The sequence below is a fragment of the Gavia stellata genome, chromosome 4 (genome assembly GCF_030936135.1).
Source record: "Gavia stellata isolate bGavSte3 chromosome 4, bGavSte3.hap2, whole genome shotgun sequence".
NCBI classification, from domain to species: Eukaryota; Metazoa; Chordata; class Aves; order Gaviiformes; family Gaviidae; genus Gavia; species Gavia stellata.
Window position 1 is genome coordinate 7,278,481 of NC_082597.1, and position 19,507 is coordinate 7,297,987.

General features: G+C 37.0%; 1 protein-coding gene across 1 annotated transcript in view; it reads right to left on the reverse strand.

Moving 5' to 3' along the window:
• Positions 1-394: 394 nt before the first annotated feature.
• The window catches only part of UPF2 (UPF2 regulator of nonsense mediated mRNA decay), a 65,440-nt gene continuing 46,327 nt past the window's right edge, over positions 395-19,507 (reverse strand). The window contains exons 17-22 of the mRNA XM_059816000.1: positions 19,307-19,411; positions 18,306-18,404; positions 17,377-17,544; positions 13,667-13,808; positions 9,917-10,037; positions 395-1,676 (exon numbers count right to left, since the gene is read on the reverse strand). Coding sequence (XP_059671983.1) covers positions 1,667-1,676; positions 9,917-10,037; positions 13,667-13,808; positions 17,377-17,544; positions 18,306-18,404; positions 19,307-19,411 — 645 coding nt within the window. The 3' untranslated portion in view covers positions 395-1,666. The remainder of the gene's footprint in view (positions 1,677-9,916; positions 10,038-13,666; positions 13,809-17,376; positions 17,545-18,305; positions 18,405-19,306; positions 19,412-19,507) is intronic.

Consider the following 19,507-nt stretch of genomic DNA (forward strand, 5'->3'; position numbering starts at 1 on the left):
CATCATCGCTTGATTTAACTCGGGCCAGTTTTCCGGTTGGGTTCACCACATGGCTGCGCAAGCTCCGGGTCTGCACAAAGCGGGCAACAGGAAGCTGCTGCAGATGAGGTGGTGTTCAAGTCACTTCTTTCAGAGCCGCTGCCTGCACAGGACAGCTTACGTTATGCAAAATGATGGTCTCTGCTTCACAACTCCTTGCTAAACAGCAAGGGAATCTTGCTTTTACTAAGTGTGCTTCAAGTATGTTTCTTGGGGCAAGAATGCTCCTTCTTTGGTAAAATGCCATCTGTTTTTACACTGCCTGAGCTACAGCCCCAGAATACACCACAAACTCTTCAAAACATCATTTCAGAAGAACAAAGTCAATGTAAAGAGACAGACACCAATTCTAAATTACAACACTTTATTGCAGCATTGGCAAAGGTCAGATTTCTGAAGCTGGTGAAGATCGGGCGGCATTTCTGTATGAAATGTTACAATTTTACAAGTCTCTCTTCCTACATGCAGAAACCAAAAACAGTGGTAAAAAGGATTTTAAAAGAGCTAGAAAAAAGAATTAGTAGTAACATACAGATGAGCTCCTTAACTCAGTTAACTGCCTCTACCTGAAAGCAAACAAAAAACTATGCTAATAAATAACAGATTGTCAGAAACAGACCAAGAAACCTCATTTCTACTTAGAAAAAAAATAAAAATTCTACTTGTTTCCAGACTTAAATCTTTTCTTTTTTTAAAAGTGTTTTTTGTTTCAATAGACACAGAGGCTTATCAAACCCATGAAGATCAACAAAATATTTGGATCTGCTCCTTGACATCCTCCTGTTACGCTGACTGGCACATTTTGGTTTTCAATGATACATACAATGGGCTCAACTATATCCCTGTCCTTAGGCTGGTGTCAGGCTGTTCCAAGCAGTACGAGTCAACACCCTGTGTTAATCAACTTCACATTCTATTTTAAACCTTAACAGGCATTTTACCTCCTTGGCTCTTTCGTTTTTCACCCCTCCCCACCCCCTCTTTCTTGCTCCTCTGGCAGCAAAAGGCTCTTCCTTAACCAAAAACTTTCTCCCTGAGGAGTGTTTGATAAGAAGTTATCCTACTTGTCAGGGTTTTCTTTTAGATTTCACCGTTTGCTCGACATTTTTCTACTGTAGATTTGCAGCCTCCAAAGAATATCCTTCCAACAGAAAGTGCTCGATTCACAGATAACGTAACTTGCTTCAAGTTTAGAACTTCGTTCTCCCATGTACTGAGCTGTCAAAGACCTTTTCCGTTCCAGTGTAATCCATCTGAACTTCAGGTTGATCTTTGTTTTCACCGAGCTGCTCACTGGTCAAGTTAATCATCTCATTCATCTACTTCTGCTCTTATGACAAAATTAACCCTCAACACGGTTCCCGTAACAAAAAGTTGTGGGGGTTTTTTTTTTTGGTTTTTTTGGTAGGCCATGACTGGAAGCTTCCACTTGTTCTGTGTGGGGTTGGGGGAAAGAGGGGAGGCTGTTGGTTCTGCCCCACGGCTCCAGCCTGTCCCAGGTTTCGATTCTGAACGCTCTAGACTGACATGCTGAGATGTGTCCACTGCTCTCATTTAATCGCTGGAGGACTCCACTATCCACAACATCAGAGATACAGGACCTAATGAAATGACACTTGCTGCTGGATCAACGTCTCCTAAGAAAAGAAAGGAAAGAAGAAATAGTTTAATATGAGGTATCCAATACTTTAAGGGTTAGCAACCAGCAGAATCAACTGTTAGTGATTTTGATATTCTTTTAGCCTCTATATATTGAAGTTACTTATTTTTATAACCTGCACAATTTTTCAAAAAACCGCATCAGACAAAAGAAGGTAGGTAACTTATTATCAGAAAAAAGTCCCCTACACGATTTCAGCAGCAGAGTCTAAAATTGTTCAGAAATAGACAGCTGCCTTATCTTCCCAGATGAGATGCTGAACTACTGAAGTGCACAGCTGATTTGTGACTTTCTCGAAATACAAGTTATTTTAAATAGCATTCGTTTTCTGTGCAGTTTCTTAACGTTTAGAAGTACTGCAGAACTGTTAGAGGGCTTTTTAGCGTCAAATAGTTGTTTAGAACATTTTTAGAGAGTTGACAGTTGTATCAAATTTTTTTACTATCCCTTGTTCACGAAATGCATGTCCCTACCCAGAAAAAGCCACATTTAATTCTCTTAATAACGTAAATATGCATTGAAAAATTGCACCCATTTGCAGCCGTATGATACAAGACGACAGAGTAATCTAGCAGTAACACTAATCTAGGATCACCATCTTCAGCACAACTGTCAGTTACGTATCTGGGCTCATTTTTAGTCGATTTCTAAACTGTAGATTAAAATCTAGTAGTACAAAGCAAACTAAAAATTAGACAACATTTACAATTACAAGAAAGCTCCAGGGCTACACACCCAAGTCTCTCACCATGTAAACAAAAAAGTTCATGTTCTTCACAGTAGTATGTAAACCTCAAGCATTTGTTGAACAGTAAATTAATCTCAATCTATTTTTTATTGAAAATCTTACAAGAAAAATGCTACAAGTATGTTTAACTGGACATTGTAACTTCTGCATTTCTTGTAACAGAAAGCTTTCACACTACTTCCGTATTCTTATTGCTTTGTTTGGTTATTCAGTATTTCAGTTACTCAGTATTTGTGTATTTTATTTAAACACACTGTATATTTTTGTCAGGAAGTACTGAGCTGATGCATCACTAGAACTTACTGCAGTATTGCTTCTGGTTTTTAACTGTGTTTTAATGTTACGTAATACTGCAATTCTTTGTGGCACACTCGATATGAGGAACATTGGCTATGTGGTTGCAAAGCAATGAACTTCAATTTTAATGTATTTAGTAGAATGAGATTTCACTTGCAGAATGTTACAACTGAGAATAAACTTCAAACATCAATGAACCGCAGAATTGTGCTTTTACCTCTCCATCTCCCTTTAAAAAAAATAATTCTACCATTGATGGGGAGGGAAGGAGAAAGGCTAGGACTAGCTGCATGTATCTAACTTTGTACAATGACTCTCATCCAAAACAGCAGCTGCCATGGCATGTTGGTGGCAGATAAGGCAGAGCAAGCAGCATTTCAATGGATCAGGGCGAGGTGCTGCCGGTAAAAGTCTTAGTAGTAGTTTTTCCAAAAAGGAGTATTTCACATGACATTTCTCTACAAATTAGTAAACGTGATCCAAACCCATACTTGGCAAGGTCAAACTTTGTATGTAGCTGTGACTAAAGATAATTTTTCCCCCACCTCCCTTCCCTGCTACCAACACAGTTATTAATTTGTATAAAAATCTTATAGCCAGCTTCTCAACACCAATGCATAAGTATTAATACTGCCTAAATACTCCATGGGATAGAGAAACACACAGATACACTTTTACCTAACTGTGGCTGGAGTAGAAAACCGGAACTTCTAAAAAGGCACAGAAACTTTACACCATAGTATAAGCTAGGAAATAATCACAAATCCATTGCACATGTGAAGCTGGGAGAATTTAAGTCAGCAAGACAACATTACAGCTTAAGTTAAAACATGCCCAGAAGAATATATGTGACTTATGAAATCAAGTCCTTTTTGCACATTGTTGACATCACAAAAAATTCTTATTGTTTCTTAACATGCGAGATCTTTGAGATGAAGTTGCACACTCCTCCCTAATCCCTTTATGTCCTACACCAACCCACAATGTTTTATGTATTTCTGGAGTAACATATGTATTCACAAATTTCAGGCACCTTCCTCCTCCTCCAAACACCTCCTCTCAAAGCTCATTTGCTGCTTTGCTTTTCATGACCAATCTCAGCTTTGGTGCTCTCTGTTCTCTCTCTCTTCTAATAACATTAACCAAAACCAGGAACATGAAATAGAAACAAAATAAACACCTGAAATGTATCTGTTTTAAACATAATGCTCTTTCATGAACAGTTCTTTTCTTTGTATGCCTTACTCTGTTGAACACATTTTCTTGCTCTCAGATGCATGAGCTTCAGGTGGGGAGGATGGGTCGTAAAGAGGAAAACAGCCTCTGAAGTTCAGACTCCTGCTCTGAACTGCTGCCTGCACAGACAGCAGAGATAACTTACAGAGACTGATCTTTGCATTCTGCTCTCCTCCCAGAAAAATGGCCTTTGAGAATAAAGAGTATGTACATGTTCCCATATACTGGCAATAGACGAAGAATACTAGAGAGTACTAACTTAAGTCCTGGAAAACTTGAATTTAAGCACCTGTGGTGCCACAGTCAGCTTCTTTCCGGTCTCTTAGATTATGGAACTGGGCAAAACATCACTTGTCTTCCACGTAGGACTGTGTAAGTGTGTTCACGTATCAGACCGTGCGGTGACTTGATTCCACAGTAATGAATGCAGTAACAGAGATTACAGACATTACACCTTAATATGGGCTGGAGAGAAATTTCAACAAATATAAAAGTGTTTAGACTCATTCTAAACACATTACTGCTGCTGGTGTGACTAAGTTCTCAACAGCAAAATTAGAAATTACATTTTATAGAATGTTAACTAGCTATTTTGTATCGAAAAAACGTAGCACTGGATTTTAAATAGCTGTTACCAATTTAGCTGTGCAAGAATATATTCTCAGGAACAATCATATTTCAGAGTGTGTGTTTCTGGACTAAGGTGCCCTGGCCATTCCCTAATAAATCTGACTTACCAACTCCCATACTGTAACCATCACAGATTCAAATAATCCACAAAACCTAGACTCACCTAAGTAAGAGAATCTTAAGTTGCGCAAATTATTTTATATTCTCATCTGTTCAACAAAAATAAAATACTCCGACAAAATCAAATCAAAGTCATAGTATGCAAAGTGGGCTACTGTCAGGAAGGTGTTTTGAAGATTGGTAGGTAGTTTCCAGAGGGCCACAAAGCTACGGGGGTTTTTGTTTGGTTCATTATTATTAATTTATATTGAAACAACTTTTTTAAACAAAGAGTCTTTATAAATGAGTATGCTAATAAATAAAATCTTGTCTTCCTTTCCCTCTAAACTGTAATTGTGGTCAGGTCTCTCTTCACCTTTGCTATATGGGTTAGACTCACACCTACATTTGCAGAACCCAACGAGCACCATGTTGCCTAGACCAAAACCTGAGGACCTTGCTTTTCTTTTTTTTCTGTTCAATCCCAGTGCGGTCTACCAAAAAAAGATGCAGGATTTGAACATCCCCCCCCCCCCCCCCCTTCATATTCCTACCCTGGGCTTTCCTCCCATAAAACAGCTGAAAAGAGAGGTTGGAATTTCTCTGCTGAGTTTGAATGGCTTTCATAGAAAGCTACGCTAGCATGCACACGTATTAGGGGAAAGGATGTGGTACAGGATCAAGAATGACAACTGAGATAACATCAGGATTAAAATACCGGTGAAAAAGATGGCAAAGAATAAGGTGAACTGAACTAGCAGACAATTACATAGAGCAGTTGATTTTTTAGTATTTATGATATCTAGAATGTGAAGATGGGAGCCATTTCATCACAAAAATCTCTGAAGCAAGAGCAAAATAGTACTGCTAAAAGGATGACCTCTCTGTTTTTTGAAAGGAAATCATGAGATCACTGAAAATGACAACTAAAGATTTCAAAAGCACTGTGATGTACCAAGGGATAGATTTGTCAGTTCAAAACAGTGCCATGCCAACACCCAAGAGTTCACAGAATCACTAAGGTTGGAAAAGACCTGTAAGATCATTAACTCCAACCATCAACCCAACACCACCATGCCCACTAAACCATGTCCCACAATGCCTCGTCCACACATTCCTTGAACACCTCCAGTGATGGTGACTCCACCACTTCCATGGGCAGCTTATTCCAGTGTCTCACCACTCTCTCAGTAAAGAAATTTTTCCTAATATCCAGCCTGAACCTCCCCTGGCGCAACTTGAGGCCACCTCCTCTTGTCCTGTCGCTAGTCACTTGGGAGAAGAGACCAACACCCACCTCTCTGCAACCCCCTTTCAGGTAGTTGTAGAGAGCGATAAGGTCTCCCCCTCAGCCTCCTCTTCTCCAGACTGAACAACCCCAGTTCCCTCAGCCGCTCCTCATCAGACTTGTGCTCCAGACCCCTCACCAGCTTCGTTGCCCTTCTCCAGACAGGCTAGTTAGCCTAGTTTGAGACAATGACAGCCTACAACAATCGGATAGACTGAGGCTACCACAGAAATTGGATTTAGGCTGCCCAAGACTTCTGGTGTATGTCAATAAAGAAGTGGATTCAAAGCTTCAAAATATATCAGTCAATACATCAACTACATAATGGGTGAGGTATGAAGAGTGTTTGTCCAGTAGCTGAAACAGGAACTCATGTTTAATTCACATTTTTCCTTATTATCTATACTCTCATTTTTCAGCATTAATAAAATACTCTTTATTACGAGAATATTTAGCTAATAAAATCCTAGCATCCTGTTATTACCTTTATGCTTCATTTTTCTTTATTAAATGGGTTAAAGAGAAGAGTCAGATGCAAATAGGAGACCTGAAATTACCAATTAACTTGAATATGATTTAGTTTGTCAGCTTATGCCTGCATCCCAATGGGCCTTTTGACACAGATAGGTCCTCTTTCTTTACTATACTTTCAAAACAGCAGTGAGTTTTGAGGTTCCAGCTTTTAATAAGGAGCTGTTTAACAAGTTAAAAAACTCCTTGGTAAGGCTTGCTTCTCTATAGTCAACTTTCTCACTGCAATTCTTTTTTCTTTCTTGATAATCAATGTTTTTAAATAGATTTCATAAAATATGGTTATTTACATTTCACTTTATAAGCAAGCCATTTAATGGATCTCAATCCTCTTTAAACAAAGGAAAACCACTTTTTTGAAGTGAGAGGCTGTTCTCCAATACTGTAAAAGAATATTTTCATAATCCCATCACCAAAAAACCCTACTTTTGTAAACCTTGTGTTTCCTGAAGGTATCAGTTTATCAGCTTGATAGCCAAAGTCCTCTTTTAATACATAAATGCTACAGAACTGGAGGCAAGAGTGAAAATTGTTGCCTTCCCAGTTCTGCTGAAGCAAATCAAGGAACCCTACTTTTAATGGAGTCACAGTAAGTTATCTGTAAGGCCAGTCAGCCTTAAATGTACGAGTCCCAAAAAGAATCTCCTCCTTGCAGGATGAGCAGGTCTTAAAACCTGAGACTATATATAAGCAGGCGATTACAAACAAACAGCAATAAACTCCAATTTTTGATCCAGCATTTTGCACACACTAAATAATAAGAAATATCACAAAGCCTGTCAATGTCACTGCATTAACAGATAACAAATAAAGCAAACAATGCAAAAGACTACTCTTGTTTTTCAACAAAATGCATGCTGTATAGCCACAGCCACTAACTCATTCTTCCATTTACTGTGGGTTTATCACAGGCAAAGGAAGCAACACATTTATGGGTGGTTTTGGTTTTTTTGGTTTTGTTTTGGTTTGGCACCAAAGAGACCAAAACAGAATCACAGAAAAATTTAGGTTCCAAGGGCCCTCTGGAGGTCATTAGGCCAAATCCTGCTGTGAGAGCAGGGCTAATTGCAAAGCTGGATCCAGTTGTCCAAGGCCAAAAACATATGAGAGAACCCAGTGCTGCCTTCATTAACTTTGGAATAACCCATTATGATAGGTAGATTTGGATTTAACCTCCTAAAAGATGTTTCAAACACGGTGCTTAGGAAACGTTCAGCAACACAAAAGTCAAGGTAAAAACACCAAATCGATTTCTCTACTCTTAAGACTACTTGAAATGCAAGAAAGTCCTCACCCCAACCTTAGCTATCAGAAGCTGTCAGATTGTACATTACATTGGAATCAACCAGATTTACTTGCTCAGATTATCCCTAACCTCAGGAAATTTTAAATAAAAAGCTGCGTACCTTAAAGTAACATACGTTATTATTGCCAATAAATTTGAGTTACTATTGCAAGAAAATAACAGTTGTCTTCATATACAAAGAAGAAACAACACAACACAGCTTGCTCATCAGGTAAGTGATAACATCTGTAATTATACAAATTGGTTCTATCATGTAGGAAAGTGAAAACCTCTCCAAATAGATACTAAAATTAATAGCTCAGTTCCTATTTGCTCTCAGCAAATAGGAAGATACTCTAGTGTCCTCGGAGTCCATGGGGTAACTTCTTAACTATAAGATGAGGGTACTCTGGGCAGAGAGAATGCAGTTCACCCTTCAAAGTCAGAAGACAATCTTCAATATGTCCTATAAATCAGAAGCTCTAAAAATGTAGGTGACAGACAATCTAGTGGTAAGCCATTGGTGGACCCACAGTCTCCAATAAATAAATCTCTGCTTAAATATCTTTCAGTTGGGGTTAAGAAAGGTAACATTCCCTTACTGCAGGCTAAGATGGCTCAACTGATGCATGACTGCAAGCCTGAGCATTGCACTATGCAAGAAATAACATATGCCTGCTAAAACAAACTTCCCCATCCCTGCTCTACGGAGCTTACAGATTAAAAGGAACAAAGAGTAAATAGCATAATACAAAACTACATCAGAATTGCAAGTGCATGGCACAGCTATTTGAACAAGCAAACACTACTTAAACTGTTCGTTGGACAACGTCTAACCTAGTTTACAGTGGAGTCCTAAATTGTATTTTCCCTAAAACATTTGAAAATAAAGAGGTTTCAAAAGAACTGCATTTAAAAAATGTGCAAACATCAAATCTACTGGTCTGGCTGTTGTATTTAAAGAAAAACTGCAGTATGTTCCTCATATAGGTTGCAAAGCATTTGGCAAAGATGACCGAAAGAAGCCTGCATAGTTATTTATTAAATACCTGCAAGTATTACAGCAATTCAGTGTAACTGAATAGTTGGTATTTCTGTGACAGTATTAGGCCACAGTGATACGAAAAAGCTAAATGGACAGCACTGCTCATTTTATTGAGTTACACCAGGTTAATTTTTTAAAAAATATTGATTTTAAATTGCAGTCTGTTTTCAAAAAAGAGGGTTCTTTTGTACAAGCAGTATATGTATAGGGTCTCAGCGGAGTGAGTGATCATGAGGAAGTTATAATATGACTACAAAAATGTACCAGAAAGAAGCTGGCAATGTTACTGTAACATAGGATTAGTACGTTACATTAACTTATTTATAGTTCACAGACAGACCCATTAGTAGGTAAACTCTCCCTTCCCAGCTGCTGCTCCTACCTATCCAACCTCCAAAATTAACTTGCAAAGAACAGAGAAACATAAAAGCAGAAAACAGTCTGCATTTCACCTGAAACTGTCTCTTAAATTAACTCTGCAGCACAAATTTGAATGGTTTATTCACAAGCTTACTCCAAGTGAGAAAAGACGCACTGAGATATATTCAAGCTGTAGAACGACTATTAGGCAATCTGGAATGACTCTTTTCATGTTAATACTGGTTTTGGTATGCTCTTGCACACCATAAAGCAAAGGCTCTCCTCCCTCCTCCCTGTCTTCACTTTCCATTCAGGGCCTCAAATACAGAGGTATAGCTCTCAAATTCACCAAATTGAAAAAGCACAATGTGAATTTCTCTAGATACTCAAAAATATCCTCTCCCCCCTCTCACTGAGAAAGCAGACTTGTATATTTTCCCCTGTAAGAGGCGGCTCAGATTCCACCAGCCATTTCACAACTGAAAATAATCCTCTGGTTTCCAAACCTCTGTCAAGGACCTATTTACAGACACTGTGTTAGAAGCACAAAACACTGCTCAGTACTTTAACAGAATGCTTTAGAATGGAAGCTACTAAAAAAATGCACTTGCACTACACAGATCATTAACTGTTTCAATTATGAAGGTAATTACTTGCCTAGAACCAGAATTACCACATTTAAAGGAAGATTGTCCTACCTCCCACCAGTTTTAAAGATTAGATCTGCATTAGGTGCTCCCTTCGGATGCTGGTAACGAGGCCGCCGTTCACGATTAGTATTTGCTGGAGCTGGACGCTGTGCCAGAGACTGCAACATTTCTGTAATTTCATACGGAAAAAAGTTAAGTACATTTTCTATGCATCTTTTTAAAGAGGAATTTATACAAGCACATTTCACTACCCTGTAGTAAAAAAGACACCTTCTTTACACTTTGCTATAGTTTAGGGTTAACACTCCTCACTCCTCAACACTCCACAAGAGCTAATTTTAAAAAAGTTACTAAATTGCATGGACAGCTTTGACAAATCCAAGCTACCCTGTAATACGAAGCTGCACTTCCAGATGTTCATACAGAAGGAACTGCCAGCAATGGTTTTCATCCCAGGTGCTTAAGAAAGGGGCTGTGACCTTTTCTTTCTAAACACATCAGCCACCACTTTCTTTATCGATGATCAGGAATAAAGCTTCACAGCAGTATGAGAAGCCACAACATTAAACTACCCTGAAATAGTAACAGATGGACAACATTGTTGCCAGTTAAAGACAGGGCAAGAAACCTGTCCTAAAATTAGGCATTGACAAGTCAGGTATTTAAGTCTAAGCTAGCCATAATAAGATCCTTTTCCAGAGAAGACAGGCACCTGAAGAAGGTGACTCAGCTGACCTACATTACACCAGCTGTCTCATGGATGGAGTTTTTCACTTTATGCTCAGTGGGAAGAAATAGGTGGGTGCAGAAGGAAGCCAACACTACCCAGTTTAGCCCTGGACATGCAACTTTCAGGCAGTTTAAGCTAAGTATTGTGTTTGTAAAACTTCATTTCTAAAATTCTGTTTCATTTTTTTACTGATAAAAGTATCTCTTTACCAAGCTAAGTTAATGGTTATTAAGTACCCAATATAATTACGAATACATCATAGAACCCTCCACATAACCTCTGCCCATATGTTAGTGCATCTAATGGAAAGTATTTCTGACAGTCCACCTGTGCAAGGATCTACATTACTCAGCAAACAGACAGATGGAATAAATGAAGGGGAAAAGTGGAATAAGCTGTTAAACAGATTATGTTTGAAAGTCTGCTCTGTCTGGTTCTCTAATCTCTGGTAATCTCATTGGAGACACATACCCATCATCTGCTAGAAACAAACTTCCACTACTCTCACAATGACTTGCACAGGGCAAAACTGAAGGCTTTAATGTGATTCTCTCGCCACTTACAAAATGCACACAAAGCTCTCAGTAAGTTATCCACCCAATCTTTGAGAAACTGGGAAACTATGAATGATTTAATATACAATATGGGTGTCAACAGTTAATACACCATGTATTCACGTGCTCTGTATACTCCCCTATAAACACCTGGAAAAGGCAAAAAAGCCATTCAACACACTGACAGTTCATTTTTGTAAGCATCATGAAATAACAGCCTTCAAAACAATTCTGTGTGCCAGGAGAGAGCTCTGTTGGCAATGACAAGACCCAGGAAGAAAATAAGAAGAGATTATGGTACATTGCCAGTCAGGTGCTAGAAGGAAGCAAGGAACAAGCAAACATGTGCACGCCCGTCTCTTCTATTTACCACACTGTAGGTGAAAGAAAATATTGGGGTTTGTGTAAAGTCAGTGACCGAGAAGTTGAGTAATTGAGAAGATAATAGAAGGAAAACATGGCAAGGGAGCACAATGTATTAGCTAGCCTGAAGGCATGTCACCCATCTTTGGTTTTAGTGAAGAAAAAATAATCTACACAGAAAAACACTAGTCTAATTTAGAGAGTCACCCAGTTCCTAGCATTTCTTTAAATTAAAAATGTTTGTAATACTAATAAACATTGAAGAAGTATTAAACAATTATCTGATACTACTTTGAAGTACATTGGTGAATTTTCACTGTGCAAATGTTAGGACAACCCTGAGGCATTCTTCCAGAAATTTTGAGACTTCTTCCCTTGTTGGTAACTTCAAAGCTAGAAACAGAAATTTAAAACCATCTCTTTCTTTCAATATATGTGTACCAACTTGTTACAGGCAAGCCGACTCTTCAAAATTAACAATCAACTGCACAAAATCTAAATAAAAAATAGTTCAAAAGAGGAATGTAATTTGGCCTGTTTAATTTAATCTGATTAAAATGTCCTTTTTAGTTTGGTTTCACTGTGCATTACCCAGGTTAATAAAAAAGAATCAACAGCTGTTTTTTAAAATGCATGTCAATTATGGAAAAACCTATTTCTTCTGTGTCGCTTTTCCTCCTACATTAATGCTTCATACACAGCACCTAGAAAATTTATGGAGAAATTTTAAGAATTTGCCTATTATAGTGGTTATGAATTGGTATCAGTTGTCTGATTCATTTCTCTTGGACAAAATCAATGTCATCCTTTTTTGGATAAGAAGCACAGTTGCTCACAACAAAATCCTAGATTAATCCAACTGCTTTTAAAGATGCCCAACAAAGTCATACGACAGGGCATAAAACCCCAAATGCCCTGACCAGTAAAAATATCAGACATATCATTAATGAGGAAAAAACACACAAAGAGTCTGGGAAAAGCACTTACATGTCTCATTCTAGTGTCCTGGAAAAGAAGTTTTTAAGCTGATTATGATGTTTAATACTAAGAGTATATTGTGTTACCATTTCAGAGCTCTGTAGACACTCAGTTTGGAGAAGTACTCCTTTTTACAATTACAAGTTTAGTTCTTGTACTATCAGAGTTCTGAAAGGAATGTTAGATTCCATAGTGGTTTTAGAGTTAGAGCTGCTTTAATTTAAATTTCACATTTCTTGATGAATAATGACCTTTCAGTAAATACCTTAAATGAGATTTCCTGCTAATTAACTACTCACACTGTGATTACCACCAGACTGCAACATCTTTACAAAAAAATAGAGCAAGAACTTTGGAGATGTTAAATGGAAATACTAACATAAGAACTGAATACCATCAGTACTATTGGTCTGGCTTTGTTTACTATCTGAGTAAGCCAAGGAAAGTTGAGTCTGAAAAAAAACGAAACAAACCACGCAACAACCAAACACATCAAGCGCACCAGTTTAGGGGCTGTATGATCTGTTGTATTAACCGTTTCCTTCAATCTGTCCAGGTTCCAAAATGCCTGACTTACATATCTTTAAAAAAGAAATTAGATCATATAATTTGTATGAAACCTTCATTCTGTTAATATATTCTTATGCTCCAGATTTGTAGCGCTCCTAGAACCTTCAGCAATATGAAGCAGAGGTGACTTTTTATTTCTCAGGTGAAGGTTACCTCTTAGTACTTGCAAGTCTTAGCAAGACTGATGAAGATTCTAAATACTATTAATATCTAAGAAGTAGAGTTTAAGTTGCACAGAATTAACTCCTCTTGTATCCAACTCAATTGTCTTGCAATAATGGAGACAATGCCACAAACATCAGATTAAATTCATGTTAGCTTATTTTTAAGGAAACAATCTTGGTTCTTCCCCTTTCCCAAAATAAATGGAAATGCTGAGATTTGAGGCCCACTTGAAAAGTCCCTTTCATGGAAGAACTATAAAAACTTCAACCACAGAGACAAGGGAGTAAATAATGAATGACTGAAACTAAAATAAAAGTTTTCCAAGAAGTATTACAAATCAATATTCAGAACTTGAACTGCTAATTATCACAAATATTTTCTGTAGATCCACGGAAGTTCCTCTGAAAATAAAAATTAAATACTTGGTGATTTTCTTACCCTGGTAGTCCTCTTGTTCTTGCCGTTCATTGATATCCAAAGTGAGCTTTTTCATCCTCATTCTCTCCTCCTGTTCAGCTTGCTGTTGGTTCCAATGGTTGGCAGCAAGTTGGGAAGACATTGGTACATTTAGGATCTTAAACTGCAAATGAAAATAAGTTTAAGCACTCATCACAGAAAAAACCACCACAAAACAATCCAAAATACAGAAGGGTTATGGTTATTTCTAGGTTATTGTGATGAGATACTTTCTACGGAAGCTTCTACTGTAAAGTGTGTGGTTTGTTGGGGTTTTTTTTTGGTTGGTTGTTTGGTTTTTTTTAATTCAACTTCACATAAGGAAGCATGAGAAAATACAAGGTATTATTCAACCCCCTTCAAGACACACAGAATATACAAAAAAGGTTGATATACTGCTAAGAAAAAAGACTATCACACAATATTTACAGGAACAAAATTGATTAACTTTCACCAGGAACACATAGCTATATGTTTTATTTCTTATTTTCATACAAGCTGATACCCTCACAGTACATTACACTGGTCTTGAGATAAAAGCACCATAGCTGGCTCAGAAAGCTGCATCTCCCTCGAAAGGCCTCTACCTTCCAAAGAGATGAAGCCCCAGAGCAGAATTTCTACTATTATCCCTTGTGGTAACAGAGGAAAAATGTTCCAAGCATTTCAGATGTCCTCCAGCATTCCTTGGCCAGTACTTTTTCTTTTACAAATGACTACCTCCACAGTGCTTCTTGTTAGTCTGGAGACAACTATTGTGTCAAATTTTATCTTTTCCTCCTTCCCTGCACCCAAACATCCACACTACACATTCAACACTATCTGATTTGCCATAAGCTACATTAAAGGTAAGCTTGGTACCAGTCCTACAGAAGCACCCTTTCTCTGAAAACTACAGCTGAGATTTTCAGAGAGGCATAGGGAAGATGCTTTCTTTTTCCTCAGACTCAAAATTCAATTTTTTTATTTCGACAGGAAATTTTTTTACAGTTGTTCCAAAACAAAAGTAGTGATTCTTAATCTTACTTGCAACTGAAACAATAGTTTCCAGAAACCCCTTAATGCTAAAGTTTGTGAATATATTTTAAAAAAAATTAACTTCCCCCTTCAACTGCACGCCCATTAGAAATAAATATTTCCGTGCTATAAGTAGGGTAGTGCATTTAAGGATAATCACTCCCAGTGTTACTTATTGCTGAGCAGACTAAGCATGTTCCCAGATACTGTCAAATGAGCTTTATGCAAACTACAAAAGTAACTAACCCATTAGCAGCATTTCATGATAAAGATCATTCCTTAGCTTCACTATCAAGCTCCTCATCCATCTTAATATGTCCTTTATATTTTGTCTGTTCTATGGATTTCTCAGCTTAATGGGTTAGTAAGTGTTTTCAGACAGGATGCTTAATGTAGAAAAAAGAAAACTGAAACATAGAAAGGTGCAAATGAGAGAAACAGAAAAAGCAATAGACTGATAATTAACAAAGTATCACCGAGTCAGTGTCTCAAGGCAATCAGATGGTTGCCATATGAAATCAAATCACTGATGACAATTACTAATGGATATGATGATTACTGAGCAAATAAAACACTTCCAATTTGCAAACATTAAAGAGGTATATTGAAAACCTCTTACAAAATCTGTGAGATGGGACAGAACATAAGGACTTCAACTTAGATGATGTCAAACTGAAGAAAGATCTGAAAAACGATCATTCAGCAGACTAGATTACATTACAGATTTGATACAAATGTCACTGAGATAAAGAACTTCACATTCAAGGACAGGCTTGACAATTCTATGGATATTACCCTCCTTTTAAACAATCTTACTGAAAATCTCTCAAATTAAAGGAGTTCTTACAGCCTTCCTGGTCGTCCGCAAGCTCCTTCCGACTTTTTTTAAAAAACTGAAAGTTTACTGCTGTAACTTAACAGTGAAGTATGCATCCACCACTTCAAAACTCAGTACACATTCTGCTCACGCAGATTTAAAATAAAGTACCGTAAGAAGGAATAATTACTTTCTTTTAAACTCCACCTCTTCTTTCCTGCTTATTTTTCTATTAAAACTGACTACTAAGACATATTTTTTTCTGAATACAGAACTACAGACAAAGAAGCCTTTCATTGACTTGAGAACTGAAGCAGTCTATAAAGCAACCGCTTTCTACAATTCTAGAAACACTGAGAGAAGTTGGCAGGAAGAGCCTACTCCCAAAGGCAAATATTGGGGGAGGAGCAGGGAAAGCTCCTGAACAAGTTCTGCTTTCTTTTTCAAGCCACATGTTGGCAACATTTTCCCCTCACACAGAATATGAAGATCCTAAAATTCTTGGTAACTACAGATACTCCCAATAAATTATCCCAAAAGCATTTTCTTTTAATGGAGTTCCCTTAAATCCCTTCTCAGCCCAAAGACAACAGTTACAATTCCCCACTCAAAACTTCTGTAGAACTTTGTATACAACATTCAAGTTCCAGGAAAACAGAATAACCAAACAAATCTAGTAAGGAAATCAGTTCATCATCACTACTAAATGCAAGCACATATGTGCCCACTCAAACAGGTATCACCGCTTACATTTTCAGAGCACTTACATAGCACAGCAGTTTCTTAACAGACCAACAAGGCTTAGAAACAGACTCGGAATCACAAACACTCACCAGTTCAAGGGTTTTATGAAAACAGATCTCACTTTCTACACAGATTTTTGAAGTGTCTTTCACATGGAGAAACAGAAAGATTCTACTTCAGCTTTATATACCTCAACTGTTACACTAGTGTCACAATTCAGGTAACAGAAATCAAAACGAAGTAATGGCATGGATGACAGATTTGAATACTTGAAAGGCACAGATGCACGGAATAAAACAATGCCTTGGTTTTGCTTTCCACAAAAAGTCACTAGAGTCATTCACTTTCATCATAAATTTATACAACCAAAATGAAAAGATTTATTTAAACCATGATGAGAAACCCATGTGGAATGCGTTAGGTATTGATATGTATACTATGCATTTGCGACCCAGGAAAATTCAAACATATACTGGAGAAATGAGCCAAGACAAATGTACAGCTTGGCTGCATGAAGCAAGAGGTTTATTTGTTTTATCAACATGATTTCCATTTAAGTTTCTGAGAGATTCACTCAACGCATTCTGGAAGAGTCCCCTAAAAGCCTTCAGAGATAATGACTTTTCTTCAAGTTGAACAAATTCAACCAAGTGGCAGTTACTTAGGAAATAGAATTTAGCAAACACCATATATCTTGATTTGAAGCTGAATGTGTTTTCAGAAAAATTTGTAGAATCTTCAAGACTCTGGAATATTCCTTCTCCTTTTCTTTTCTACTCCTTTTAACTTCCAGTGGTAGCCCACCAACCACAAGCATTCGTCTTCAACAACTATGTTTAAAGTACAGATATGACACACCACTGTCCCACTGGCATGTTCAAGAAATGTAATTAGTAAAGGTATAATTTAACCACAGACTTTTCCTACATGATTTCTATTAACAACCAAGAATTCCAAGGAACTACATATGGTATTTTCTATTTCTCAAAATTAAGATACCTGCATCCTAATCTGATAAAAGGATGAAGAAACAAAAAATTCTGTGACTTTCAGAAAAGGGAAATGATTGTATTTATTTATTCAAGCAATATCTATACCTTATGTGAACTCTTACCTGCTGTTTGTTGCCTTTTCGTGTTAACATGACAAACGGCATTGTGTCTCCAGACTCTGACTCTCCTTCCCCACCTCCAAGTGGGGGACCCTTCTTGAGCTGACTTTTGAGATGTAGAGGAATAGCAACATCCAACTGATGTACTTTAACAGATTCGCCACTCCGTTGCTATCAAAAAAAGGAAATTCTATAAATGATCAGATACTAAAAGTGTCAGTCAATCTGGCAACGTTCATATTTTCACGACTGAGAAAAGTTTTAACCTTCCAAGAAAACAGAGTAATATAAAAATAAATGTATTAGGCTTTTTTTACTGGATTTCCTTGCTTGTGAAGAAGAAAGTTACAGGGACAGAATACTTCAAATTTCAAAGGAATTTTAGATAACTTAACCTTGTAAGGAAAGAAAACTAGAAACTTGATTAAATACACTTCAGAATGGACATTCTACATTCAAGATTTTTTTGTAGCATGTTATTAATGTATTCCTCACACAAGGCTTGCAATACTCAATGCTTAAATATTTAACCAGATGTGACAAAAAAAATATAGGACTTAAAGGTTATGTAAATTTAAATGCAGCTACATTTTAAACATATTAAAACCTAGGCTTGGATAGTCTAGGATAAAGTCAGAAACGTTGCATAGTATCTGATGCAGTTGTTATTCATTCAAAAAAAAAATCTGTCAGCATGTCATATACTCACTGGGCAAACAATACAATTAACAATTTAGTAAAATTAATAATTTTAGTAAAAGCTACTTATCCATACACGTCAATTGCAGAGAAGACGCCACAGCTAAGAAAAAAATTCGTGTTCTTTAGTATGGTAAGCTATGCATTAATCTTTCATTTACTTTAAAAAAAAAAATCAAATACAGTTAGCTGAACAGCAAATTACATTAATTTAAGAAAATAAATATTTATACCTGAAGATTTTCCAGCATCATTTTATCCAATGCCTGAATGAAGTCCTCATCTTCTGCACAAGGGACATGCTTAAGTCCTCCTCCTTTAATCATTACTTCCTATTGCAATGGGAAAAAACCCTTTTATTACATTAGATCCAGAAATACAAATATTCAGTCTATCATACATAATCAAAACCTTAAAAAATAAATTGTTAAAGAAAAGATTTCAGCCTGGATTATTTTCTTGATGAAATATTTTCTGACATTTATTGCATCAATTGTGAAGGCTGGCCATTCATAATATTCTGACATACTAGCCTATGTGTACAGATGCATATGTACACATTCTAGATACGGAAACAATACAAAAAGTCTCTACCCCTACCACACCCAATTTAACTAATATTTCTATTAAGTCCGTAAAGTTAGATGGTCTTTTCAAGACAAATACTATCCTTCAGTATGTGGAAAGCACAACACGACAAGAAAAATGTTTGTAGTCAGTACCCTACCACATTGTTCTATAACAATCATTACTTTCCTTATTATGTCACTGCAATTCAGGCTCAACTGGATGGGTTCTTTTGCTACAGATGTTATAATCTGCCAACCCCAAATCTGCATTTTAGGAATTTTGCACTTCTTGGTTTGTCTCCTTTTCCATTTTGAGATCTAGTGGAGAGTAACTAGTTTACCCTGTTGTACCATATCAGTTTGCTACCATTGCTAGCATTGCAAAGCCATCATTTATGCAACCTTTCCCAATCTAGCTACTTGTGAAAGTGCACAGTCCTGTGAAAACAAGCTTAGTAAAGTTGACAGCATAAATATTTTCAGAAGGTAATAATGAAAGTTTGCAAATACAGAAATAAGCTCTAAAATGTATTTGAAAGAATAGCAGGGAGTGTTCTTGCCATGTTTTCCCAGATACATTATGCGCAGCATTGGCAAAAACCATTCAGTAAAGAAAACCAAAGATGCAAAAGTCAATTCACTTTATCTAAAGTAACAATACATACTGTATTCTCCTCATCGGTTTCATTTTCCTTATTGGAATCTGTAAGATAATCTGTGTTTTCTTCCTCCTCTTCTTCACCTTCTTCTTCCTCATTGTCAGAGCCCTCCTGAAATATTTAATATTTTAAAGTTTGAGAACAGAATAACTTCTGACTGGTTTAAAACAAAAAAAGACCACTTGCATCTCATTCCTCATGCACATT